Source organism: Mobula hypostoma, chromosome 1, assembly GCF_963921235.1.
Source record: "Mobula hypostoma chromosome 1, sMobHyp1.1, whole genome shotgun sequence".
Taxonomy (NCBI): Eukaryota; Metazoa; Chordata; class Chondrichthyes; order Myliobatiformes; family Myliobatidae; genus Mobula; species Mobula hypostoma.
Window position 1 is genome coordinate 108,851,234 of NC_086097.1, and position 21,539 is coordinate 108,872,772.

At 42.1% G+C, this 21,539-nt stretch overlaps 1 protein-coding gene across 1 annotated transcript; it reads left to right on the top strand.

The window, feature by feature from the left end:
- The first annotated feature begins 9,685 nt into the window (after positions 1-9,685).
- Positions 9,686-20,248, top strand: lsm5 (LSM5 homolog, U6 small nuclear RNA and mRNA degradation associated). Its single transcript, XM_063054725.1, has 5 exons — positions 9,686-9,807; positions 10,647-10,742; positions 16,891-16,918; positions 17,538-17,610; positions 19,245-20,248. The coding sequence occupies exons 1-5, from the start codon at positions 9,765-9,767 to the stop codon at positions 19,275-19,277; spliced, it is 273 nt and encodes a 90-aa protein (XP_062910795.1). The 5' UTR covers positions 9,686-9,764; the 3' UTR covers positions 19,278-20,248.
- Positions 20,249-21,539: the final 1,291 nt, after the last annotated feature.

Consider the following 21,539-nt stretch of genomic DNA (forward strand, 5'->3'; position numbering starts at 1 on the left):
CAAGCACTTGATTAGAGATATTGCCTTTAAGCGCACTATACACGGGGACAAGTTCAGCAGATCGCAGAATGAAGTGGTGATAGAAACTCACCATATCTAAAATCTCCTGTAGTTTTTTTAAGTAGTGCTGGATGGTGGGAAATCCATAATAGCGACTACTTTAGATGGGAGGGGTTTTGCACCTTCTGCGGAGATGCGATGGCCAAGCAAGTCAATGGTTGACAACCCAAACTGGCATCTAGCAGGGTTAATAATTAAACTGGGTTGGCTTAAGTGCTCGAAATGTGATGGGATATGCTTTCAGATTTGGGCACACTTGTGACAAGTATATCATCCAGGTTAACCAGAAGAAAATCTGAATATTTTAATATAGAGTCCATCAGCTGTTGGAAAATCTTTTCTGTATTTTTCAGCCAAAATGGCACACACAGAAATTCAATAAGGCCAGATAGGGTTATCACAGCTGTGTTGGGAATATCTTCTGAGCACACAGGCACCTGGTGATGGCCCCTATCTAAATTGACTTCCGACATAATTAACTTTCTAGGTAAATGTGCCGAAAAGTCTTGGATGAGTGGGATTGGGGCAAGTGTATGAAGGTACTGTAGTTGTGGTGCCTGCTGCTCATTCTTTCCATAATTCTTGTTTCCTTTTTGCTTCAATGTTGCAAATCTTTCTAACTTTGGTGGCACCTTTATTGAGAAGGCTGTGCCAGGATGAATGATTCAAGGCTGAATGTTCATGAGAAGTGTGATCCATCTCAAAAGTCTTGAGCGAAGTCTGAGCGTGTCCTTGAATCATTTTTGCTGACCATCACGAGAACACTTCCCTGTGGACAGTTCCTTGAAGAACAACAGCTTGGAGATGTGCTTGTCTGACATCCTGACGACAGGGCCTATCCACCTGACTTGATGTTTCGTCAGCAATATGTGGATGGTGGGCATATCTGCTGCAGACAGCACTTTCATATCAGGAATTCTATCTTGACAATTGATTTTCATGGAAAATTTGTGAGCAAATAGGAAGTCTCTCAGCACCATCTCTTTGACCTTAGTAACGCTTGAAGCCTGCACAGGTTGAACAGCTTGCCATCCATCCTGTATTTGATGTGGACTCCTGGATTGCTGTCCCAGAAGGCATCAGTCAATGTCGCACTGAACTTTATGCTGAAGAGGGTGGGTGCCAGCACACAACCCAGCTTGACCCCGTTTGTGACAGAACAGTCACCATCATTGAGCACACAAGCTGACATCCCATCGTGAAACTGTTTGACCATGGTGAGGAATCTGCCAGGGCAGCCAGGCATCACCATGATCTTCCATAATCCCTCTGAGCTCAAGGTGTCAAAGGCCTTGGAAAGATCAACAAAGGTGGTCCTGCTGAAGGGTCTTGGCCCAAAATGTCAACTGTGCTCTTTTCCGTAGACACTGCCTGGTCTGCTGGATTTGGTGTGTGTTGAAAGCTGGTATACAGCTGTCTGTTCTGCTCCTGGCATTTTTTCCTGGCGTTATCTCCCGGCAAATATCATGTCAATGGCTCCTCTTCCTTTCCTGAAGCCGCACTGAATTTCCGGGAGATTACCTTGTTCCAGATGAGCATTTAGCCTGTCTAGCAGGACTCTAAGATATTTCTAGCTACTGAGGGCAAAGAGATGTCTCTGTGGTTGTCACATGCTTGGCGGTTTCCCTTCCTCATGTACAGGTGTACGATGGATGCATCTTTCATTTCTTGTGGAATTTGATCCTTTTCCCAGAAGGACTGGAAGAGTTCTGTCAGTTTGTTGGACCATTTGCTTTGTAGACCTCCGCTGGTATAGCATCTGCTCCAGGAGCCTTTCTACTTGCCAGCTGGCCTATTACTTTCTCGACTTCCTCTTCTTGGGGAAGAGAGCCCGTCTCATGGTTGATGTCTACTTGATCAAGACGATCAATTGCTTGCTCATTTATGGTGGATCTTCTGTTCGGTACAGATTCAAAATGCTTTGCCCATCTGTCCAGAATCTTGGCCTGCTTAGTGAAGAGTGTGGTGCCAGCTGTGCTGAGGAGAGGCAAGGTCCCAGAAGACTGAGGCCCGTACAGTGTTTTGATAGCATCAGTGAATCTCTTTGAGATGTGTCTATTGGGGAAGTGCTGAGTCTCGGCAACCTTTTTGCAAAGTCAAGAGTCTTGCATCTTTCTGAGTTTGGCTTGAACTATTCTGTATGCATTGGCAACTGCTGTCTTGTTGGTGATGCAGGAAGGGTCCTCCTGATAGGCCTGTGCTTTTCCAGTAGGAGAGCTTTTATCTCCTCATCACTCTCATCTAACCAGTCTTGGTTCTTCTTGTATGGCTGAAGACCTCAAAGGAGGCAGAGTGAACACGATCTCTGAAAGCTGCCCAGTCTTCTTCAATACAAACATCAGCGAACTGCGACTGGAAGCTATTAACCAGGTGGTCTGCAGATTTCAGCTTGTTGACGTTGAACTTCTTGGCAAATTTCCTTGCCTGTGGATGTCATTTGGGTTGGATGTGGACGTTAAGTTTGGAAATGATCAGACCGTGGTCTACCCAGCAGTCTGTACCACACAAGGCTTTGGTCACTCTGATGTCATGTCTTCTGGTGATGACGTGTCAATCAAATGCCAGTGCTTAGAGTAAGGATGCATTCAAGACATCTTGTTACGGTTTGGCAGGAGGAAGACTGTGTTGGTGATGATCAGGTCATGCACGGCATAGGTTTTCAGAAGAAGCAGGGCCATTGCTGTTGTATTTGCCTACCCTATAGTGCCCTAGGACTCCACCCCAGGTATTGCAATCTCTTCCCACTTAAGCATTGAAATCTCCAAGGACAAGGAGCTGTCTGACCTTGGTACAGCCGCAGTCAGGGAATCAAGCTCTCCGTGGATCTTGTCTTTGGCTTCCTCTGGGTCGGTCATCGTCAGGTCATAGGCATTGATCAGCGTGACACTGCGTTTTTGTTCCTCAGGGGTAGGTGATGGTCATTCAACAACCGCTGAATCCTTTCGGCAGACTGGTAAGCTTTCGGACAAGGTGCTTCTTGACAGCAAATCCAACTCCTGCTTCGTGATGTTCGATGCAGCTGCATCCATTCCAGAAGAATGTTATAGCCACTTGTGTCAGTTGGTCTTCGTCGGCCAAGCAAGTCTCGAAGAGAGTTTTGATGTAAAAATCTTTATGTTATGTCTCCGTCTGAATGTGCAATGTGCAAATTATAGTAATTTGTAATAAATAGTATGTACAGTAAGATGTACATCAGAACAGTCAATATAGTTCAGAAGTACAATTGTGTCAGCATGAATTAATCAGTCTGATGGCCTGGTGGAAGAAGCTATCGCGGAGCTTGTTGGTCCTGGTTTTAATGCTGCGGTACCATTTCCCGGATGGTAGCAGCTGAAACAGATTGTGGTCAGGGTGACTCGGGTCCCCAATGGTCCTACTGGCCCTTTTTACACACCTGTCACTGTAAATGTCCTGAATAGTGGGTAGTTCACATCCACAAACACACTGGGCTGTCTGCACCACTCTCTGCAGGATCCTGCGATTGAAGGAAGTATAGTTCCCATACCAGGCAGTGATCCAGCCAGTCAGGATGCTCTCAATTGTGCCCCTGTAGAAAGCCCTTAGGACTTGGGGACCCATGCTGAACTTCTTCAACCATCTGAGGTGAAAGAGATGCTGCTGTGCTTTTTTCACCACACAGCCCGTATGTACAGACCAAGTGAGGTCCTCGGTGATGCGTATACCAAGGAACTTGAAGCTGGTCACCCTCCCAACCATAGATCCATTGATGTCAATAGGGGTGAGCCTGTCTCCATTCCTCCTGTAATCCACAACCATCTCCTTTGTTTTTGTGACACTGTAGGAGAGGTTGCTTTCTTTACACCATTGTGTCAGGGTGATGACTTCTTCTCTGTAAGCGGCCTTGTTATTATTTGAGATAAGGCCAATCACCTGCAAATTTAATTAGCAGATTGGAGCTGTGGGTGGCGACACAGTCATAGATGTACAGAGAGTAAAGGGGGGGGGCTCAATCACTGAGGGTTCAATCAAACCCTGATGGCTACTTTCACCACGTTTGGCTGGGCTGTCGAAGCCATTGCCTGGGGTGTGGCCACTGTCACATGCAAACAGCTTACTTGGAACCACAAGTAAGAGCTGAGTGCTGGGTGAAGACCAAAGGTGGAGGACCTACCTCAGAAGATACAACAGGTCTTCACACCAGAGGTGCTAGCCGTTCCCTGACACCCCATCTCAGCTTGTACAAACCAAGCGATGGCACTTTGCTCCCAAAACTCCAGCAGTTTCAAAGCGACTGTATTGGCTGACATGTTCAATAACTCTGGAATCGTCCTACAACATCGGGGTCACCAATGTAGGTTTCACAAGTAAAATGAAGTGTGGCGTTTTATGTTTAATAAAACCTGTAACACATTTAATTGAACTCCAAAACCTAAACATAAAGCACGCTATAAATCTTTACATAATTACATCATCACGTCAGACCAGCCTCTTAAAGTAAAACCCCAGCTCAATGTCAGTGGTTGTGAATTATGTTTACTTCCACCAATTATGTTACCTTACAGGATTGTCTTGGATGGGTTGGACTCAAGGACCCGATAGCTACAGAATCTTTTCATACCTTATCTACAGATTTTTGCTTTTCCAACCTGGTTAAGATCTGCTAGTGAATAAATCTAGGTGTGAATAACTATTTGTTACAGATACATCTGACAAAGGTAAAGGCTCAGCGACCTGAAATTCTCCCAGGGAATTTCCTAGAATCTCCTAGTGCATTCAAGCTAACCCTGTCTGAACCAAACCAATCACAGAACTGTCCCTTGATTTAACTGTGTTACCACAATCTGATTAATTATTTGTTTTTTTTTTGCTCTTTAATAAACACAGATCATGAGGTTTCTTCTTGACTCATTGACATGCCCTTTTCTCATTACTACAATCAAGGAGAAGATCCAAGAACCCGAAGATCCACAATGAACGTTTTATGAACACATTCTTCCCCTCTGCCACCAGATTTCTGGACAATCCATGAACCCATGAACACCACCTCACTATTTTGTAACATGCTGGAGGCCAGGCAGCATCTATGAAAAAAAAGAGTACAGTCAACATTTCGGGCAAAGACCCTTCGGTAGTACCGCATTGTGCTCTCTTTTTGCACTATTGATTTTTAAGCAAAACACACAAAATGCTGGAGGAACTCATCAGGTCAGGCAGCATTCATGGAAAAGAGTGAACAATCGACGTTTTGGGTTCCTCCAGCGTTTTGTGTGTGTTGCTTGGATTCCCAGCATCTACTGATTTTTAATATTTCTTACAGTAACTCATAGTATTTTATTGCAATGTACTGTACTGCTGCCCAAAGCAACAAATTCTGATAATTGTAATTCCAACAGATTTTGTACACATGCATGCATTGACTGTAATTTGCATTACAATTTTCCCCAACAACATTTGTACAGTAAAGGCCAGGGTAGGTTCCGGTAAGTTTTTTGTTCAGATTGTTTAGAGTAGAGAGAATGCCAGGCAGGATGTTGGAATGCTCCTCTTGCAGGATGTGGGAAGTCAGGGAGCCCTCCGGTGTCCCTGACAACGACACCTGCAAGAAGTGCATCCAGCTGCAGCTCCTGACAAACCGCGTTAGGGAACTGGAGCAGGAGCTGGATGACCTGCGGATCATTCGGGAGAATGAGGAGATTATAGATCGTAGCTACAGGGAGGTAGTTACGCCAAAGGAGCAGAGGAGAGGAAATTGGGTCACTGTCAGGCGAGGGAAGAGGAAAGGGCAGGCAGAGCAGGGTTCCCCTGTGGCCATTCCCCTCAACAACAAGTATACCGCATTGGATACTGTTGGGGGGGGATGACTTACCTGGGACTAGCTGCAGTAGCCGGATCTCTGGCACTGAGTCTGGCTCTGCAGTGCAGAAGGGAGGGGGGAAAAAGAGGAGAGCGGTAGTGATAGGGGACTCGATAGTTAGAGGTGCAGATAGGAGGTTCTGTGGTCATGACAGAGAATCCAGAATGGTTTGTTGCCTCCCAGGTGCCAGGGTCAAGGATGTCTCTGATCGATTGCATGACATTCTGAAGTGGGAGGGTAACCAGCCAGATGTCGTGGTGCACATCGGTACCAATGACATAGCAAGGAAGAGTGAGGAGGTCCTGGAGAGTGAGTATAGAGAGCTTGGTAGGAAGTTGAAAAGCAGGACCTCGAGAGTTGCTACCTGTGCTACGTGCCAGTGAGGGTAAGAATAGGATGCTCTGGAAGATGAGCAAGTGGCTGAGGAACTGGTGTGGGGGGCAGGGTTTCAGATTTCAGGATCATTCTGGGGCAGGTGGGACCTGTACAAGAGAGACGGGTTACACTTGAACTACAGGGGGACCAATATCCTTTCAGGGAGGTTTGTTAGTGCTATTGGGGAGGCTTTAAACTAGATTTGCAGGGGGATGGGAACCAGAGTGCCAGAGCTGACGGTGTGGCTGGGGTGAAAATAAATGATGTTAAAAGTTCAAGCAAATCCGCTAATAGAAAGGTTGTGAGTGGTGGTAAAAATCTTCTGAGGGGTATATATTTCAATGCTAGGAGTATTGCGGGGAAGGCGGATGAGTTGAGGGAGTGGATTGACACGTGGAATTATGACGTTATAGCAATTAGTGAAACTTGGCTACAGGAGGGGCAGAACTGGCAGTTTAGTATTCCAGGGTTCCAATGTTTCAGATGTGATCGAGGCAGAGGAATGAAAGGTGGGGGAGTAGCATTGCTTGTTAGGGAAAATATTACAGCAGTGCTCAGGCAGGACAGATTAGAGGGCTTGTCTACTGAGTCCTTATGGGTGGAGCTGAGAAACAGGAAAGGTATGGCCACATTAGTGGGATTGTATTACAGACCACCCAATAGTCAGCGAGACTTGGAAGAGCAAATCTGCAGAGAGATAGCAGGCAACTGCAGGAAACATAAAGTTGTGGTGGTAGGGGATTTTAATTTTCCGTACATTGATTGGGACTCCCATACTGTTAGGGGTCTAGATGGTTTAGTGTTTGTAAAATGTGTTCAGGAAAGTTTTCTAAATCAATATATAGAGGGACCAACTAGAGGGGATGCAATATTGGATCTCCTGTTAGGAAACGAGTTAGGACAAGTGACGGAAGTCTGTGCAGGGGAGCACTTTGGTTCCAGTGATCATAACACCATTAGTTTCAATTTGATCATGGACAAGGATAGATCTGGTCCTAGGGTTGAGGTTCTGAACTGGAAGAAGGCCAAATTTGAAGAAATGAGAAAGGATCTAAAAAGCGTGGATTGGGACAGGTTGTTCTCTGGCAAAGGTGTGATTGGTAGGTGGGAAGCCTTCAAAGGGGAAATTTTGAGAGTGCAGAGTTTGTATGTTCCTGTCAGGATTAAAGGCAAATTGAATAGGAATAAGGAACCTTGGTTCTCAAGGGATATTGCAACTCTGATAAAGAAGAAGAGGGGGTTGTATGAAATATATAGGAAACAGGGAGTAAATCAGGTGCTTGAGGAGTAGAAGAAGTGCAAGAAAATACTTAAGAAAGTAATCAGGAGGGCTAAAAGAAGACATGAGGTTGCCTTGGCGGTCAAAGTGAAGGATAATCCAAAGAGCTTTTACAGGTATATTAAGAGCAAAAGGATTGTAAGGGATAAAATTGGTCCTCTTGAAGATCAGAGTGGTCGGCTTTGTGCGGAACCAAAGGAAATGGGGGAGATCTTAAATAGGTTTTTTGCATCTGTATTTACTAAGGAAATTGGCATGAAGTCTATCAAGTAGTGAGATCATGGAAACTGTACAGATTGAAAAGGAGGAGGAGCTTGCTGTCTTGAGGAAAATTAAAGTGGATAAATCCCCGGGACCTGATAGAGTGTTCCCTCGGACCTTGAAGGAGACTAGTGTTGAAACTGCGGGGGCCCAGGCAGAAATATTTAAAATGTTGCTGTCTACGGGTGAGGTGCCGGAGGATTGGAGAGTGGCTCATGTTGTTCCGTTGTTTAAAAAAGGATCGAAAAGTAATCCGGGAAATTATAGGCCGGTGAGTTTAACGTTGGTAGTAGGTAAGTTATTGGAGGGAGTACTAAGAGACAGAATCTACAAGCATTTGGATAGACAGGGACTTATTAGGGAGAGTCAACATGGCTTTGTGCGTGGTAGGTCATGTTTGACCAATCTATTGGAGTTTTTCGAGGAGGTTACCAGGAAAGTGGCTGAAGGGAAGGCAGTGAATATTGTCTACATGGACTTCAGTAAGGCCTTTGACAAGGTCCCGCATGGGAGGTTAGTTAGGAAAATTCAGTTGCTAGGTATACATGGAGAGGTGGTAAATTGGGTTAGACATTGGCTCAGTGGAAGAAGCCAAAGAGTGGTGGTAGAGAATTGCTTCTCTGAGTGGAGGCCTGTGACTAGTGGTGTGCCACAGGGATCAGTGCTGGGTCCATTGTTATTTGTCATCTATATCAATGATCTGGATGATAATGTGGTAAATTGGATCAGCAACTTTGCTGATGATACGAAGATTGGAGGTGTAGTAGACAGTGAGGAAGGTTTTCAGAGCTTGCAGAGGGACTTGGACCAGCAGGAAAAATGGGCTGAAAAATGGCAGATGGAGTTTAATACAGACAAGTTTGAGGTATTGCACGTTGGAAGGACAAACCAATGTAGAACATATAGGGTTAATGGTAAGGCACTGAGGTGTGCAGTAGAACAGAGGGATCTGGGAATACAGATACAAAATTCCCTAAAAGTGGTGTCACAAGTAGATAGGGTCGTAAAGAGAGCTTTTGGTACATTGGCCTTTATTAATCAAAGTATTGAGTATAAGATCTGGAATGTTATGATGAGGTTGTATAAGGCATTGGTGAGGCCGAATCTGGAGTATTGTGTTCAGTTTTGGTCACCAAATTACAGGAAGGATATAAATAAGGTTGAAAGAGTGCAGAGAAGGTTTACAAGGATGTTGCCAGGACTTGAGAAACTCAGTTACTGAGAAAGGTTGAATAGGTTAGAACTTTATTCCCTGGAGCGTGGAAGAATGAGGGGAGATTTGATAGAGGTATATAAAATTATGATGGGTATAGATAGAGTGAATGCAAGCAGACTTTTTCCACTGAGGCAAGGAGAGAAAAAAACCAGGGGACATGGGTTAAGGGTGAGAGGGGAAAAGTTTAAAGGGAACATTCGGGGGGGGGGCTTCTTCACACAGAGAGTGGTGGGAGTATGGAATGAGCTGCCAGACGAGGTGGTAAATGCGGGATCTTTTTTAACATTTAAGAATAAATTGGACAGATACATGGATGGGAGGTGTATGGAGGGATATGGTCAGTGGGACCAGGCAGAAAATGGTTCGGCACAGCCAAGAAGGGACAAAAGGCCTGTTTCCGTGCTGTAGTTTCTATGGTAAAAGGGTCTGCTCAACACCGCATCCAGCGTTAAGTGTTGGTGAACTTGGAGTACTAAAGTACAGTAAGTCATTGAGACATTTAACGACAGTAACAGCGATAACCCCACGTGATCGAGGAACGGAACTCTCACCCCAGTCCACAATGAACTCGTTGAAACCCATCTCGCGTTGCTGGGTCGCGGCCTCATCTCTGATTGGCTGATTGGCAATACTGCACGCGCATAACTAAGGAGATTCTAATTGGGCCGCGGAGAGACTTATTCTCCGCATGCGCACTGTAGGTTGCTCCGTTGTGCTTTGGTTGGTGGACGGAAGGCTTCGCTTTGCCTTATGGGAAGATGGCGCTGAACTCGACTAATCCTTCGCAGCTGTTACCGCTGGGTTAGCATTGGGGTGGAACGGGGAGTCCGGGGATAGGGGGTTAATTCAGGAGCTGAAGCTATGGAATTTATTCAGTGAAGAGACCTGGTGGGGAGGTGTGGTCGGGGGAAAGGAAGTTGGTTGGTTGGTTGGTTGGTTTATGGGGGGGGGGTGGACGCGGTTTATTGGGGGCCAGTGTGGAGTCGGGTTAGTTAGGGAGCATGGGGCTGTGGTTGTGGGCGAGCCCGGGGTGGGGGAGAGAGATGTCATAGGGGTTTCTGGTTCACCTGGAGGCTATAGCAAAGGCATCAAAATCTGATTTTTAAATCAGAGAATGCTGGAATACTCTAATAAGGCAGAGCCTAAATTATTAACTCTGATTCTCAACAAGTTTCACCCACTTATATTATTTTTATTCTTTAGTACTAGTGAATTTGTTTTGCTTATAGTATTGTAAGGTGGGAGAGGGACTGGAGGAGCTGTTGGTGGTGCCAGTAGAGGTGTGGTGGCATTAGTAGGGAAAGAGATGATAGAAGGCATAAATGATCCATTTAATGGCAGTATGCTGTGATTCTGTTGCATAAATGTGATTTCATAGTTTCATGTAACCATAGATAAGTTGCAAACGGAACATTTTCAGATGCTGGAATTCACAAAATGCTGTGCTTTTTTTTTCTAAAGCACAGTTGGTGTTTTGGGTTGAGACCTCATGAAGGGTTTTGGCCTGAAACATTGACTGTTTACTCCTTTCCACAGATGCATCCTGACCTGTTAAGTTCCTCCACCATAGATAGGTTAACTAGTCAGAGTTAAATTTAAATGTTTTATTTCTGTGTATTCATATTTCTCTTCTATTTCAGAGCTGGTGGACAAATGCATTGGTTCACGCATTCATATTGTCATGAAAAATGATAAAGAAATTGTAGGAACGCTACTAGGTTTTGATGATTTTGTCAGTATCCTTTTATATTTTACTTACTATTAATGTAGTGTGATTTAAGATTCTAAAACCGATCTTCTTTAAACTGACTAATCCAGATGGCAAGCAGTGTTGGTGTAACCATGGAGTATTTTGTGTCCCTTGCACAAGGGTGGAAACACTTAGAACTCAGAAGGGATTCACCAGGCAAGGGGTTGTGTCATAGGGCTGCATTTGATTCTCATTGTGTAACTTTTGATCGTGCTTTGTGTTTAAGGTATAAACATTTACGACAAAAGTCTTAGGCACATCAGTACAGCTCGGGTGCCTAAGACTTGCACAATACTGTACTTATTAACGTGGTGTGGAGAGCAAGTTTGTATATCTGGCAGGAACAAAAGATGTTGGGAGTGGTGAGAGTGGAGGGGTGTCTGACAGATGGCAGAAAAGGACTGCTTGGGCAGGGGGTGGTGTGGGTGCAGAACACACAGCCCTGAGACACTAGGCAAGGTAATTTCATTCCAAGCAATTCGTTTATTGATCATTACAGAATGTCTCTCTGGTGGTTCCTGGTCCTTCCCTCTCCCTTTCCCTTTCCTTTTTGCGACTATGATTCTCTCTTCTCCCTGCCCCCTTCCCATTCTCAGTCCACAATAGAGACCCACATCAGAATCGGGTTCGTCACTCTCGCACAGTATGTCATGAAATTTGTTTTTTGTGGTAGCAGTACAGTGCAATAGATAAAATTACCACAGTACTGTACAAAAACCTTGTGTATTCTAGCGATATATGTGCCTAGGACTTTTGCACAATACTGTATGTACTTGTTTTAATTGGATATTGTAGCCAGTACTTCTCCTTTCTTGAAGAATTGGAGATAGGCTACTTGCATCTTTTACATCAAATGTTGGAAAATTAGTCTAGGAACGTAGTGCTTGCATCTGATGTGTTGAGTTACAGAAGCTTTCAGGAAGTTTCCATGGTGACTGACAGATATTAGAATTAACAGGAGGTTGTCTGCTTGAATACTGAGTAGAAGGTGGCATTAGTAGCAGGAGTATTTCATATCTACACAAATTGGCAGAATGTGATGAGTGACATTTTCTCATCCAGAAAGCCTCTGGCCCTATCCAGAGATTCTTGGTTAAAATGGCACGAAACAGACATTAAGTGATAAATCTAGGCTAGTGCTCATACAACCATAGATGTTTTTGGCACAGACAATTTGGTATCCATGCTAGTCAAAAGTGGACTTGTGGTTAAGCCAATTCCCAGCTCTCGGTCTGTAGTACTGTTGGTTCCATCTCTTGTACTCTTCCAAGCACTTGGAAATTTAGCGTTTCTGCTTTTGCCGCCCTTTTAGATATTGAAAGCATTCACCCACCCTCATTCATTGTGACTTTGTTTTCTCTATCTATATCATTCAAATTAAATTTCTTCTCCCCACCAGTTGCATACACTATTGGAGCTTAATACAATTGTAGCCCCATTTGCTGCTGTTACACAACTAAACACAAAAGCAAGATTTAAGGAGGGTAGAGTCTGCAAAGGATTATAGATAGGTTAAATGAGTAGGAAGATGAGGTTATCCACACTGGAAGAAAGAGCAAAAATAGTAATTATTGTAAATAATTTGGAAAATACTTATCTCAAGTGGTTGATGGCTGGGTTGAGTTGTTCTCCAATCTTGGTAATTTACTTACAAAGGTTTCATCACTTTGAGATATCAACAGTGCACTGATGATATATCCTCATATGATGACAAAATGTTTGTAAGTAAATTGCCAAGATCGGAGAACAACTCAACCCAACAATGGTCATTATCTATATAGTCAGTTGTATAATGTTACAATACAAAGAAATTGGAAGTCCTTTTGTGGGGGGAGGGCTGCATTAAAGGACAGGTGTTACAACTTTGGAGAGGGTCCAGAAATTTGGTTTAGAGTATTAACTCTAAGGAGAATTTGGACAAACTTGGGTTGTATTCTCAGGAGTATTGGAGGTTAATGAGTGACCTTATAGAAGTATTTAAATTGAGAAGCATAGATAAGGTAAATGATCAGTGTTATCTCAGCTGAAAATGCAAAATACTAAAAGGCATAACTTTAAGGCAGGGGTTCCCAACCGTTTTTTATGCTATGGTCCAATACCATTAAGTAAGAGGTCTGTGGACCTCAGGTTGGGAACCCTTGCTTTAAGGTGAGGGGGGTCAGTCTTTTCCTGCACAGAATGGCAGATGCCTGGAGCATGCTGCCTGGGAAAGTTGTGAAAGCAGATACATTAACAGTATTAAAGAGGCAGTTAGGTAGGCACATGGGCTGGTAGGGATTAGAGGGTCAAATAGTAGATCATGTGCAGAAAGATGGAATTAGTTTAAATAGGCATTACAGCTGGCACCAGTGTTAAGGGGCAAAGCACAGATATCTGTGCTATACTGTTCTGTGATTGGAAATCTGCCAATGAAGCATCTCTACTAAAAAAAAAAGGAGGCAAGTGTAAAGGCTTGTCATTTGTTCTAACATCCATTGTTGAAAAAATACTTCCATAAACATTGAAACAAAAACAGCATTTGGAAAATCCTAATCTAATCAAGCAGAGTTATGGTTTCATGAAATGGAAAGGCCTGAAACGTCGACTGCACCTCTTCCTACAGATGCTGCCTGGCCTGCTGCGTTCACCAGCAACTTTGATGTGTGGTGCCAAATTTAAATGTTTTTTGTGGAGATTTTGATCAGAGTGAATAAAAGGTTTTGTATTTGAAAGGTATTCAAGATGCTTTCCTTGCTGATGAAAGAAACAGCTTCATGTGCATGGAGGATTGGCAAATAGGCAAGAAGTAGCAAGTATGGGTGGGGGCGGGGTTCATTTTTAGTTTGTCAACCTGTGACTACTGGTACGCCATGGGCTGCAGTGTTGGAACTTACACCTGCTTACAATGTATATTAATGACATAGACAAAGGAAGTAAATGTGCTGTAGCTGCATTTACAGATAATTCAAGACCGACATGACATTGAGAGTCTTTGGAACTCTGTTTGACAATGAATGCAGAGTCCTTGTGTATACTGTGTGTTGGAGAGAGATTTGTTAGATTTCTAATTATTGAGAGAATAGAGGATTATGGGAGCCGGGGGGCAGGAAAGTGGACTTCAGCAACGGCAATTTGGCCATGGTTGTACTGAATGGTGCAGCAGACTTGAGGGGCTGAATGACCAGTTCCTGTCTCTGAATCAGGTGCACTTGGGATCATAGAATCATTGGTTCAGTGGCAAATGAAAGGAGGAGGAAGTTCAAAAGAACATCAGAGACTAGGTATATTGTTTGTTGCAGATACAATTGCAGGCTGATATTTCACATCTTTTGGATGCTTCACATCGTGGTTACCAATATGTGGCTGCAGAACATTCTGGAAGGCGAGGGCGAACAACCAAAGGTTATAGACTATTAGAAAATCAGTAGTGGTGGGGTGTTGAGGTGAGGTCCTGAAGCCATTTTGTTTAATGCGTTTGGAACTGCACAGATGTACACGATCCAGCGTATTCCACTGTAAAAACATTGTCAGTGCTAGCCTCCAGTGTTTGCATGGTGGAATGATAAACTGGATAGCATGGGCACATTCATCTGCTGATAACATCCATGCACCATCAACTTGCATGGGGAAAAAGTCTTAAAATCTGCAGTGCACATGTGGAGATCGAGACTCTCTGTGGCCCAATTAGAATCTCTTTAGTTATATGCATGCGGAGTATTGCCAATCAACCAATCAGAGCTGAGGCCGCGACCTGACAATGAGAGATGGGTTTCATTCATAAACTGGAGAAGGAATCAGCTAGAAACCCTGAGAAGATTGCTCTGTTAATAATTAGGTTATTGTCCATCTGGCCTTAAACTCCCATTTTTCTGCCTATTCTGCATTCTTCATTACCCAGTACAAAAATCCTATCAGTCTCAGTGCCTGACTCTGCCTCCACAACTTTCAGAGTAGAGAATTTCGGAGGTGATTAACCCTCCTTGAAGAAATTTGTGTGCTGTACTACCCCTTTTTCTGAATCTTTGCCACCAGGTCAAGATTCTTCCATGAGGATCTTCATCATAGAAATTGTCCAAGTGAGCCTTCTGAGTGCAAGTAAATAAGGAGATCAAAGTTGCACGTGTGTGATGTCACAATAATAATAATATCAATATGCTTATACCCTATTCCTCTTGCAGTAAAAGACCAGCACCCTGCCTTTTTAATTATTTGCTGTACATGCATGTTAACTTTGTTTTACTTTATATAAGACTGGGATCCTTCTGCACAAATGGATCTGGTTGTTGATCACAAAGTTCAATAAATCTTCAATTGTAATACTCCCCTGGATCTTTGATTCAATCCATCTCTTCACTCTAGTTTATCTTTTGCCTTGTATTAACTATTTCTGATCTTATCTCCTCAAATTCTGAGCAATTAGTTATAGCTCTAGGTTTTGACTTTATTTCCTAACATCGAAGCTCAATGTAACATTGAATCTTTTGTGGCATGAACCTTTGTTTTTTCACCTCGACCAAAGATCTTCTCCCCAAATTTACTATGTTCTTCCTGTTTTCAGAATTCCTAATCTACTTGGTTAGCCACGCTCAAGATCTGATTATACAAAACTGCCTGCATGCCTTTGACCTTTTCCAATTTTCCAGTGCCATGTCTTAATCTAAGCCACACTTCTGAATATGTAACACTGCTCACTGAGAGCAGGCACAGTCAATTTCATCTGTCTTAGAAGTGTGGTGCTGTAGTTTGGTGAACTGGCTTCTGCTGTACTGAGGCTGCATGCCAGCATTCTGGCACTGTTTTATATATGCTCCTGGACTACCACCCCTACCACTGACTACATTCTTTTAGAAGTATTCCTTTCCTATTGTAGGTTTCCATCTGTCGATCACCTGCTTTTACATCTTCCCTGAGATCCATAAGTAGAATTAGACCAAAGGGCTCCTCAAGCAAGCTAATTGAGATCATGGCTGATCTTATTTTAAATTCACTGTAATTTTTATGACTCCACTTTTCCTTTTGCTCTGTTGTGGTTCAAATCTCTGTCAACTCTGCCTTGAACCTGTTTAATCATTCTGACTCCACAGATATCCAAGTAAAACAATTGTAAAAATCCATGGTCCTCTGAGAGCCAAAACTATTCATCACTGGAATAGGAAATTGATTGTTCTGAAATAGTGCCTCTTATCCCCCAGTTCTAGATATCCCCTTTAAGGAAATGTCCTCAGAATCAATCCATTGAATGCCTGTCAAAATCTTGCAGATTTCAACAAGCTAGCCTGTCAGTTTTCCAAATAGCTGTGAATACTGTATCAACCTTGTTTTTCATATGTCAATTACTTAATTGCAGGAATCAATTTAATGAACCTTTTCCATGCTACCTGGATTGAAAATAATACCTCAATATAGAGACAATAACTTGCACTCAGTAATCACATCAAATTTTGGCAGCATCCTGTAAATTTGCACCAGGAGTTCCCTGCTTTCATACCTGTACCCCCCCCCCCCCCGGCCAGCCTCAGGGTCCCTGGGCTCGCTGTCATCTTACAATTAAAGCCAACATTTCATTAGTCTTCCTCAATACTTGCTGTACCTGCATGCTAACCTTTTGTTGAAGGTACCAAAAGTCCTTCAACCACTTAAACCATAATAATTGGTGGTCTCTCCATTTAAATTTGCTTTTCCATACTTCAGATTTTTCCTCAAAATCCTCTCGCATGCCATTTTTTTGGGTCTAATCCAGATCTATCCATAGTTGAGTAAATTTTATTAAAATTTTTTTTTAAAATGTTGGAATTGCTCAGCCGGTTAGGCAACACCTGTGGACAAAGGAACAGATAAAGCTTCAAGTTTGGGATTACTATCAAAAACTCAGGGCCAGAACCAGACCTGAACTGTGAATTGTTACTGTTTCCCAGATGCTGCTTGACTTGAGTTTTTCCCAATATTTTCTGTTGAGACTAGTTTGTTCTTAAATCCAAACTGCACTCTTTCTTCTTTCCCCACCCCTAATTCATGGTTTTCCCAGTTCCTTGCTCAACATCCTTGCCTGTACATTCTACAGAAGCTTCACTACAGAAATGAAAACTATTGGTATCAATTTGTAATAAACTAAGTACATTTCTGTTGTAAGTGGATTTCTTAACTCCGATCTCTGGATATGGTACTTGAAGATGTCACAGAATTGTAAGTATTTTTATTCTTTTTTATTTTGCTATGTAAGACTACTTGCTAGCAATATTAAAATGTACACCTAGATTTCTTTATTTGCTATTCTGTCCAGATAATCTGAGGAAATGTGTTACTGCCTTTTTAGCACGTTCTTTATTGTGAAGTCATAGAAGGCTAATGTTTGTATATAATTATCCATTGAATGTAGAATAACTGAAAAATCAATTTGCTTTTAATCTTGTGAGTATGTTCTTTGCTGGATGACTTGTAATCAGGCCTTCAGGGAATCACTTCTTCAACAGACCTGTAGCTGAACTAGTTTTGATTCCAGTTCTTTTACTGGAGTAATTTGTTGAATCATTCTCAAGGACGACCACTGCATCCAGGTTTTGTCAATGACTTGCGTTCCCATTATAAATGCGTTTTGGAATTCAAACTGTCCTGCAATTTTATGTCCTGTAGAATATTGCGCATTCTATGTAATAGAATTAAATATTAGTCCTGACAGAAACCATCTTCGGCTCTAATTGAAGCCTTGCACCCTAATTCACTTTTGGACTTGTATTCAAGTCTGGTGCTATGTTGTAACTGCTAACTGTAGTGGCTATATTCTTTTACTCTTTATTTTCTATAGTGAGATCACGCCAGAAGGAAGAAGAATCACAAAACTGGATCAAATCTTATTGAATGGGAATAACATAACTATGGTATGTAATGGTAACAAAAAAAAATTCAAAATGTGTCTGAATTATTAAAGCTTTCTGGTATTTTTAGTCAGAGACACCTAGAAAGTAGGATGAGGCTGTACTTTGAACTCCAGACAGATTTCTGGTATTAAGTTTTCATGCATATTTAAAAAAAGCAATAAAAATTGAATTTGTAATTTAACTTTTCAGGGATCATTTGTTCTTTGACCCACCAAATAGAGATCAAAAGAGTACTATTGTCCCTCATTTAAAACAATTATATATAGCATTTGAAGCTTAAGGCTGCACTTGAGTCTTGTTTAATTCTGTGTCCATCGATACTCCTCAGTGTCTCTTTATTCTGCCATCTTACAATCGGAGCACCTTGGTTCTCTTGCCAAGATATTGCCTCATGCAATACCTTTATTAAAATTTGTAAACGGGTACAAAATTCTCAAATTTCAATGTCATATACTACATCAAGGACACTTAGAAGCACATACATTCAGATGTGCTTGACAATGGAAAGATAGCTCAACGGAATGCCATTGTTTCAGCTGTTTCATGCCTGTCCATTTTTCTTTGGGATCCTTGTGCAGCAATCAACATTTATGAAGCCAGCAAATCAAATCCTTGGTTTATTTGGATGAAGCTTGCTGCTGACAGCAGTTCTTGCTTCAGAGTTGTACAGCATAGCAACAGCTCCTCTGGCTCACCGTTATCCCTATTTACAATAATCCCATTTGCCTGTGTTAATTTGATATTTCTGTATGGCCTGCTCATTCAAGATGCCTCTTAAATGTTGTTTATGTTCCTGCCTCCTCCATCTCTAGTGACAGCTCATTCTCAGCAATTATATTATTATACCATGTTTTATCATTTTGACTCTATCACATGCATGTACTACTATTATCCATTACGTGTTTTTTTCCTAAATCCTTTGCCTTTATTCATCCATGTTGGCCCATTAGTCTAATATATTTTTATTCTCCAGACTTAAAGCTGTTATTACTGTCATCAGACATATGCTGATTAAAAGTAAATGTCCCTCATCAGGATGTTCTTGTGAGATCTATCATCTCCTATTATAAGAGGCTGGACAAACTTGGGTTGGGAGTGGTGGAGATTTATAAGATTGAGACATGTAGATAGAGTAGACGGGGAATATCTTTTTCCCAGGGTAGAAATGTCTAATACCAGAGGACATGCATTGAAGGTGAGAGAGGGGTAGATTCAAAGGGATGTGTAGGGTAAGTTTTTTTTACTCAGTGGTGGATGCACCATGCACTGCCCTGTATGGTGGCAGAGGCAAATACATTAGAGGCTTTTAAGAGACATTTAGATAGCCACATGAATATGAGGAAGATTGAGAGATTTGGCCATTGTGTAGGTAGGAGCATTGTTTTATTTTGGGATTTTTGATTTACTTAGCTGGTTTGGCTGTGGGATGAAGGGCATGTTCCTATGCTATACTGTTCTATATTTTAACCACTTAAATATTTTTTCTAATCTATAAAATAGACTTGTAACTGGATGCAAGATGACATCTTTGTGGTTCTTGTTCCTTAAATTTATAGGATTATGTAATCCTGTAGTTTGCCAACTCTAACTGTTTAATATTATTTGTATTTATAAATCATCTTTAACCTTTGCAGCTTATACCTGGTGGTGAAGGCCCTGAAGTATGATTGAACCTCTCCAACTTTCCACTGTGAAGCTTTGAATCTGGTTTTGTTTTTTCTAACTTTCTACAATATAATTTCATCAGAATTGCCAAAAGTTTGCTAATATTTTGTATGTTGAGTGAAGTGTATGTGGTCTCAGAAGAGGTGAATCATAACCAAGAGCATGTAAAACTTGTTTTTTTTAGGAAAATAAATAAAATGTTTTAAGTTATAACTTCAGTTTTGCGTTGTGTGTGGTTTTACATTTTTATGAAATACAGCTTTTTTTAAGTAGATCTTGACAATCTTTGGTGTTAATTCCTTGTTGAAACCACATTTTGCTGAACATTTCATTCAATTTTGTTAGGTACTTTGTAAATGGATCTATGTTAAAATCAACTGTGGAAAAGAATCAGAAATTTTCCACCTGAAGGCGATCATTGTTAGTGAATTGAAAGGAAGTCTTCTTGCCCTATGTTGGTTTCTACTTGCTTTAAATCTCAATGAAATTTTCTCGCAGCCTGTTTTATTTCAAAGAAAATGAAGTGTAAAATAGTGCCTAAGATAGTGAATTTAATTCTGACCCAATTTATTTTGTGCTTTGTCTGCATGGTAATTTGGGACAAAGTTTAACATGGTTACTTCTATAAATTTTCATCCAGGGTGTTGAGCAAAAAACTTCTAATACTTTAGATACGGTGCTACATTGTGTTATGAGCATTATTGTGTGCTGTCCAGCTAGTTCTTTTAATATAAAGTAACAAGCTACAACAAGTTCAGAATGGATCAAATAATAAATTAGTACATTTATTATTTTACTTGCAAGTGAAATTCTATTTTCCAGCCAAGTATTGTCTGAAAAAATAGCTTTGATCTTGTGTCTCAAACAAAGCACTTTTATACTTTTTACAGAGAAAATTAATTATGTTGTTCCATTCCTGTTACAGTATCTTCATCCTTATCTGGTTCTGACATTTGTTCTTTAGAAGCACAGTTCTGTTTATCTGTTGTCAAAACATCCCACCCCAAAAAATAAAAGATCTGTCATAAAGAATACAGTTTTCTATCATAAAACACACACAAAATTCTGGAGCCACTCAGCAGGCCAGGCAGCATCTATGGGGAAAAAAAGTACAGTTGACATTTCCGGCTAAAACCGTTCGGCAGGACTGGAGGAAAAAAAGCTGAGGAGTAGATTTAAAAGGTGGGGGAGGGGAGAGAGAAACACTGTTAGGTGAAACCCAGAGGGGGAGGGATGAAGTAAAGAGCTGGGAAGTTGATTGGTGAAAGAGACAAAAGGCATAGAAGAAAGAAGAAGGGGGAGGAGCACCAGAGGGAGGTGATGGGTGGGTAAGGAGATGAAGTGAGAGGGTGAAATGGTAAAGGGGTGGGGATGGCATTACCGGAAATTTGAGAAATCGATGTAGATGACATCAGGTTGGAGGCTACCCAAATGGAATATAAGTTGTTGTTCCTCAAACCTAGTGTGGCCTCATCGTGACAGTGGAGGAGGCCATGGATAGACATATGGGAATGTGAAGTGGAATTAAAATAGGTGGTCACTGGGAAATCCCACTTGTTCTGGCAGATGGAATGTAGATGCTTGGTGAAGCAGTCTCCCAATCAACGTTGGGTCTTACTGATACACAAGGCCACACTGGGGCCACTGAACACTGTAACTGACCCCAACAGGCTTACAGATGATGTGTTGCCTCACATGGAAGGATTGTTTCAGGCCCTGAATGGTAATGAGGAAGGAGGTTTAAGGGCAGGTGTAGCACTTGTTCAGCTTACAAGGATAAGTGCCAGGAGGGTGATCAGTGGGAGGGATGAATGGACAAGGAAGTTGTGTAGGGAGCAATCTCTGCGGAAAGCAGGACGTGGGGGGAGGGAAAGATGTGCTTGGTGTTGGAAGTGGTGAAAGTTTTGGAGAATTATGTGTTGGGCATGGAGGCTGGTGGGTGGTAGGTCAGGACAAGAGGAGCCATATCCTTGGTAGGGTGGTGGGAGGATGGGGGTAAAAGCAGATGTGTGAAATGGAAGAGATGCGGTTGAGGGCAGTGTTGGTAGTGGAGGAAGGGAAGCACCTTTGAAAAAGGAGGGCATCTCCTTTGTTCTAGAATGAAAACCCTTGAGAGCAGATATGGTGGAGATGGAGGAATTGAGAAAAGGGGATGGCGTTTTTAGAAGTAACAGGGTGGGACGAGTTGTAATCCAGGTAGCAGTAAGAGTTCATGGGTTTGTAATAGACGTAGGTGGATAAGCTGTCTCTGGAGATAGAGACAG

What these genes read in the sequence shown, in the direction of transcription:
- lsm5 (XM_063054725.1), top strand. Translation starts at nt 9,765, where the DNA reads ATGGCGCTGAACTCGACTAATCCTTCGCAGCTGTTACCGCTGG. An exon ending in TTCGCAGCTGTTACCGCTGG is followed by an intron (nt 9,808 to 10,646) that starts GTTAGCATTGGG and finishes CTTCTATTTCAG; the next exon opens with AGCTGGTGGACAAATGCATT. An exon ending in ATGGGAATAACATAACTATG is followed by an intron (nt 17,611 to 19,244) that starts GTATGTAATGGT and finishes TAACCTTTGCAG; the next exon opens with CTTATACCTGGTGGTGAAGG.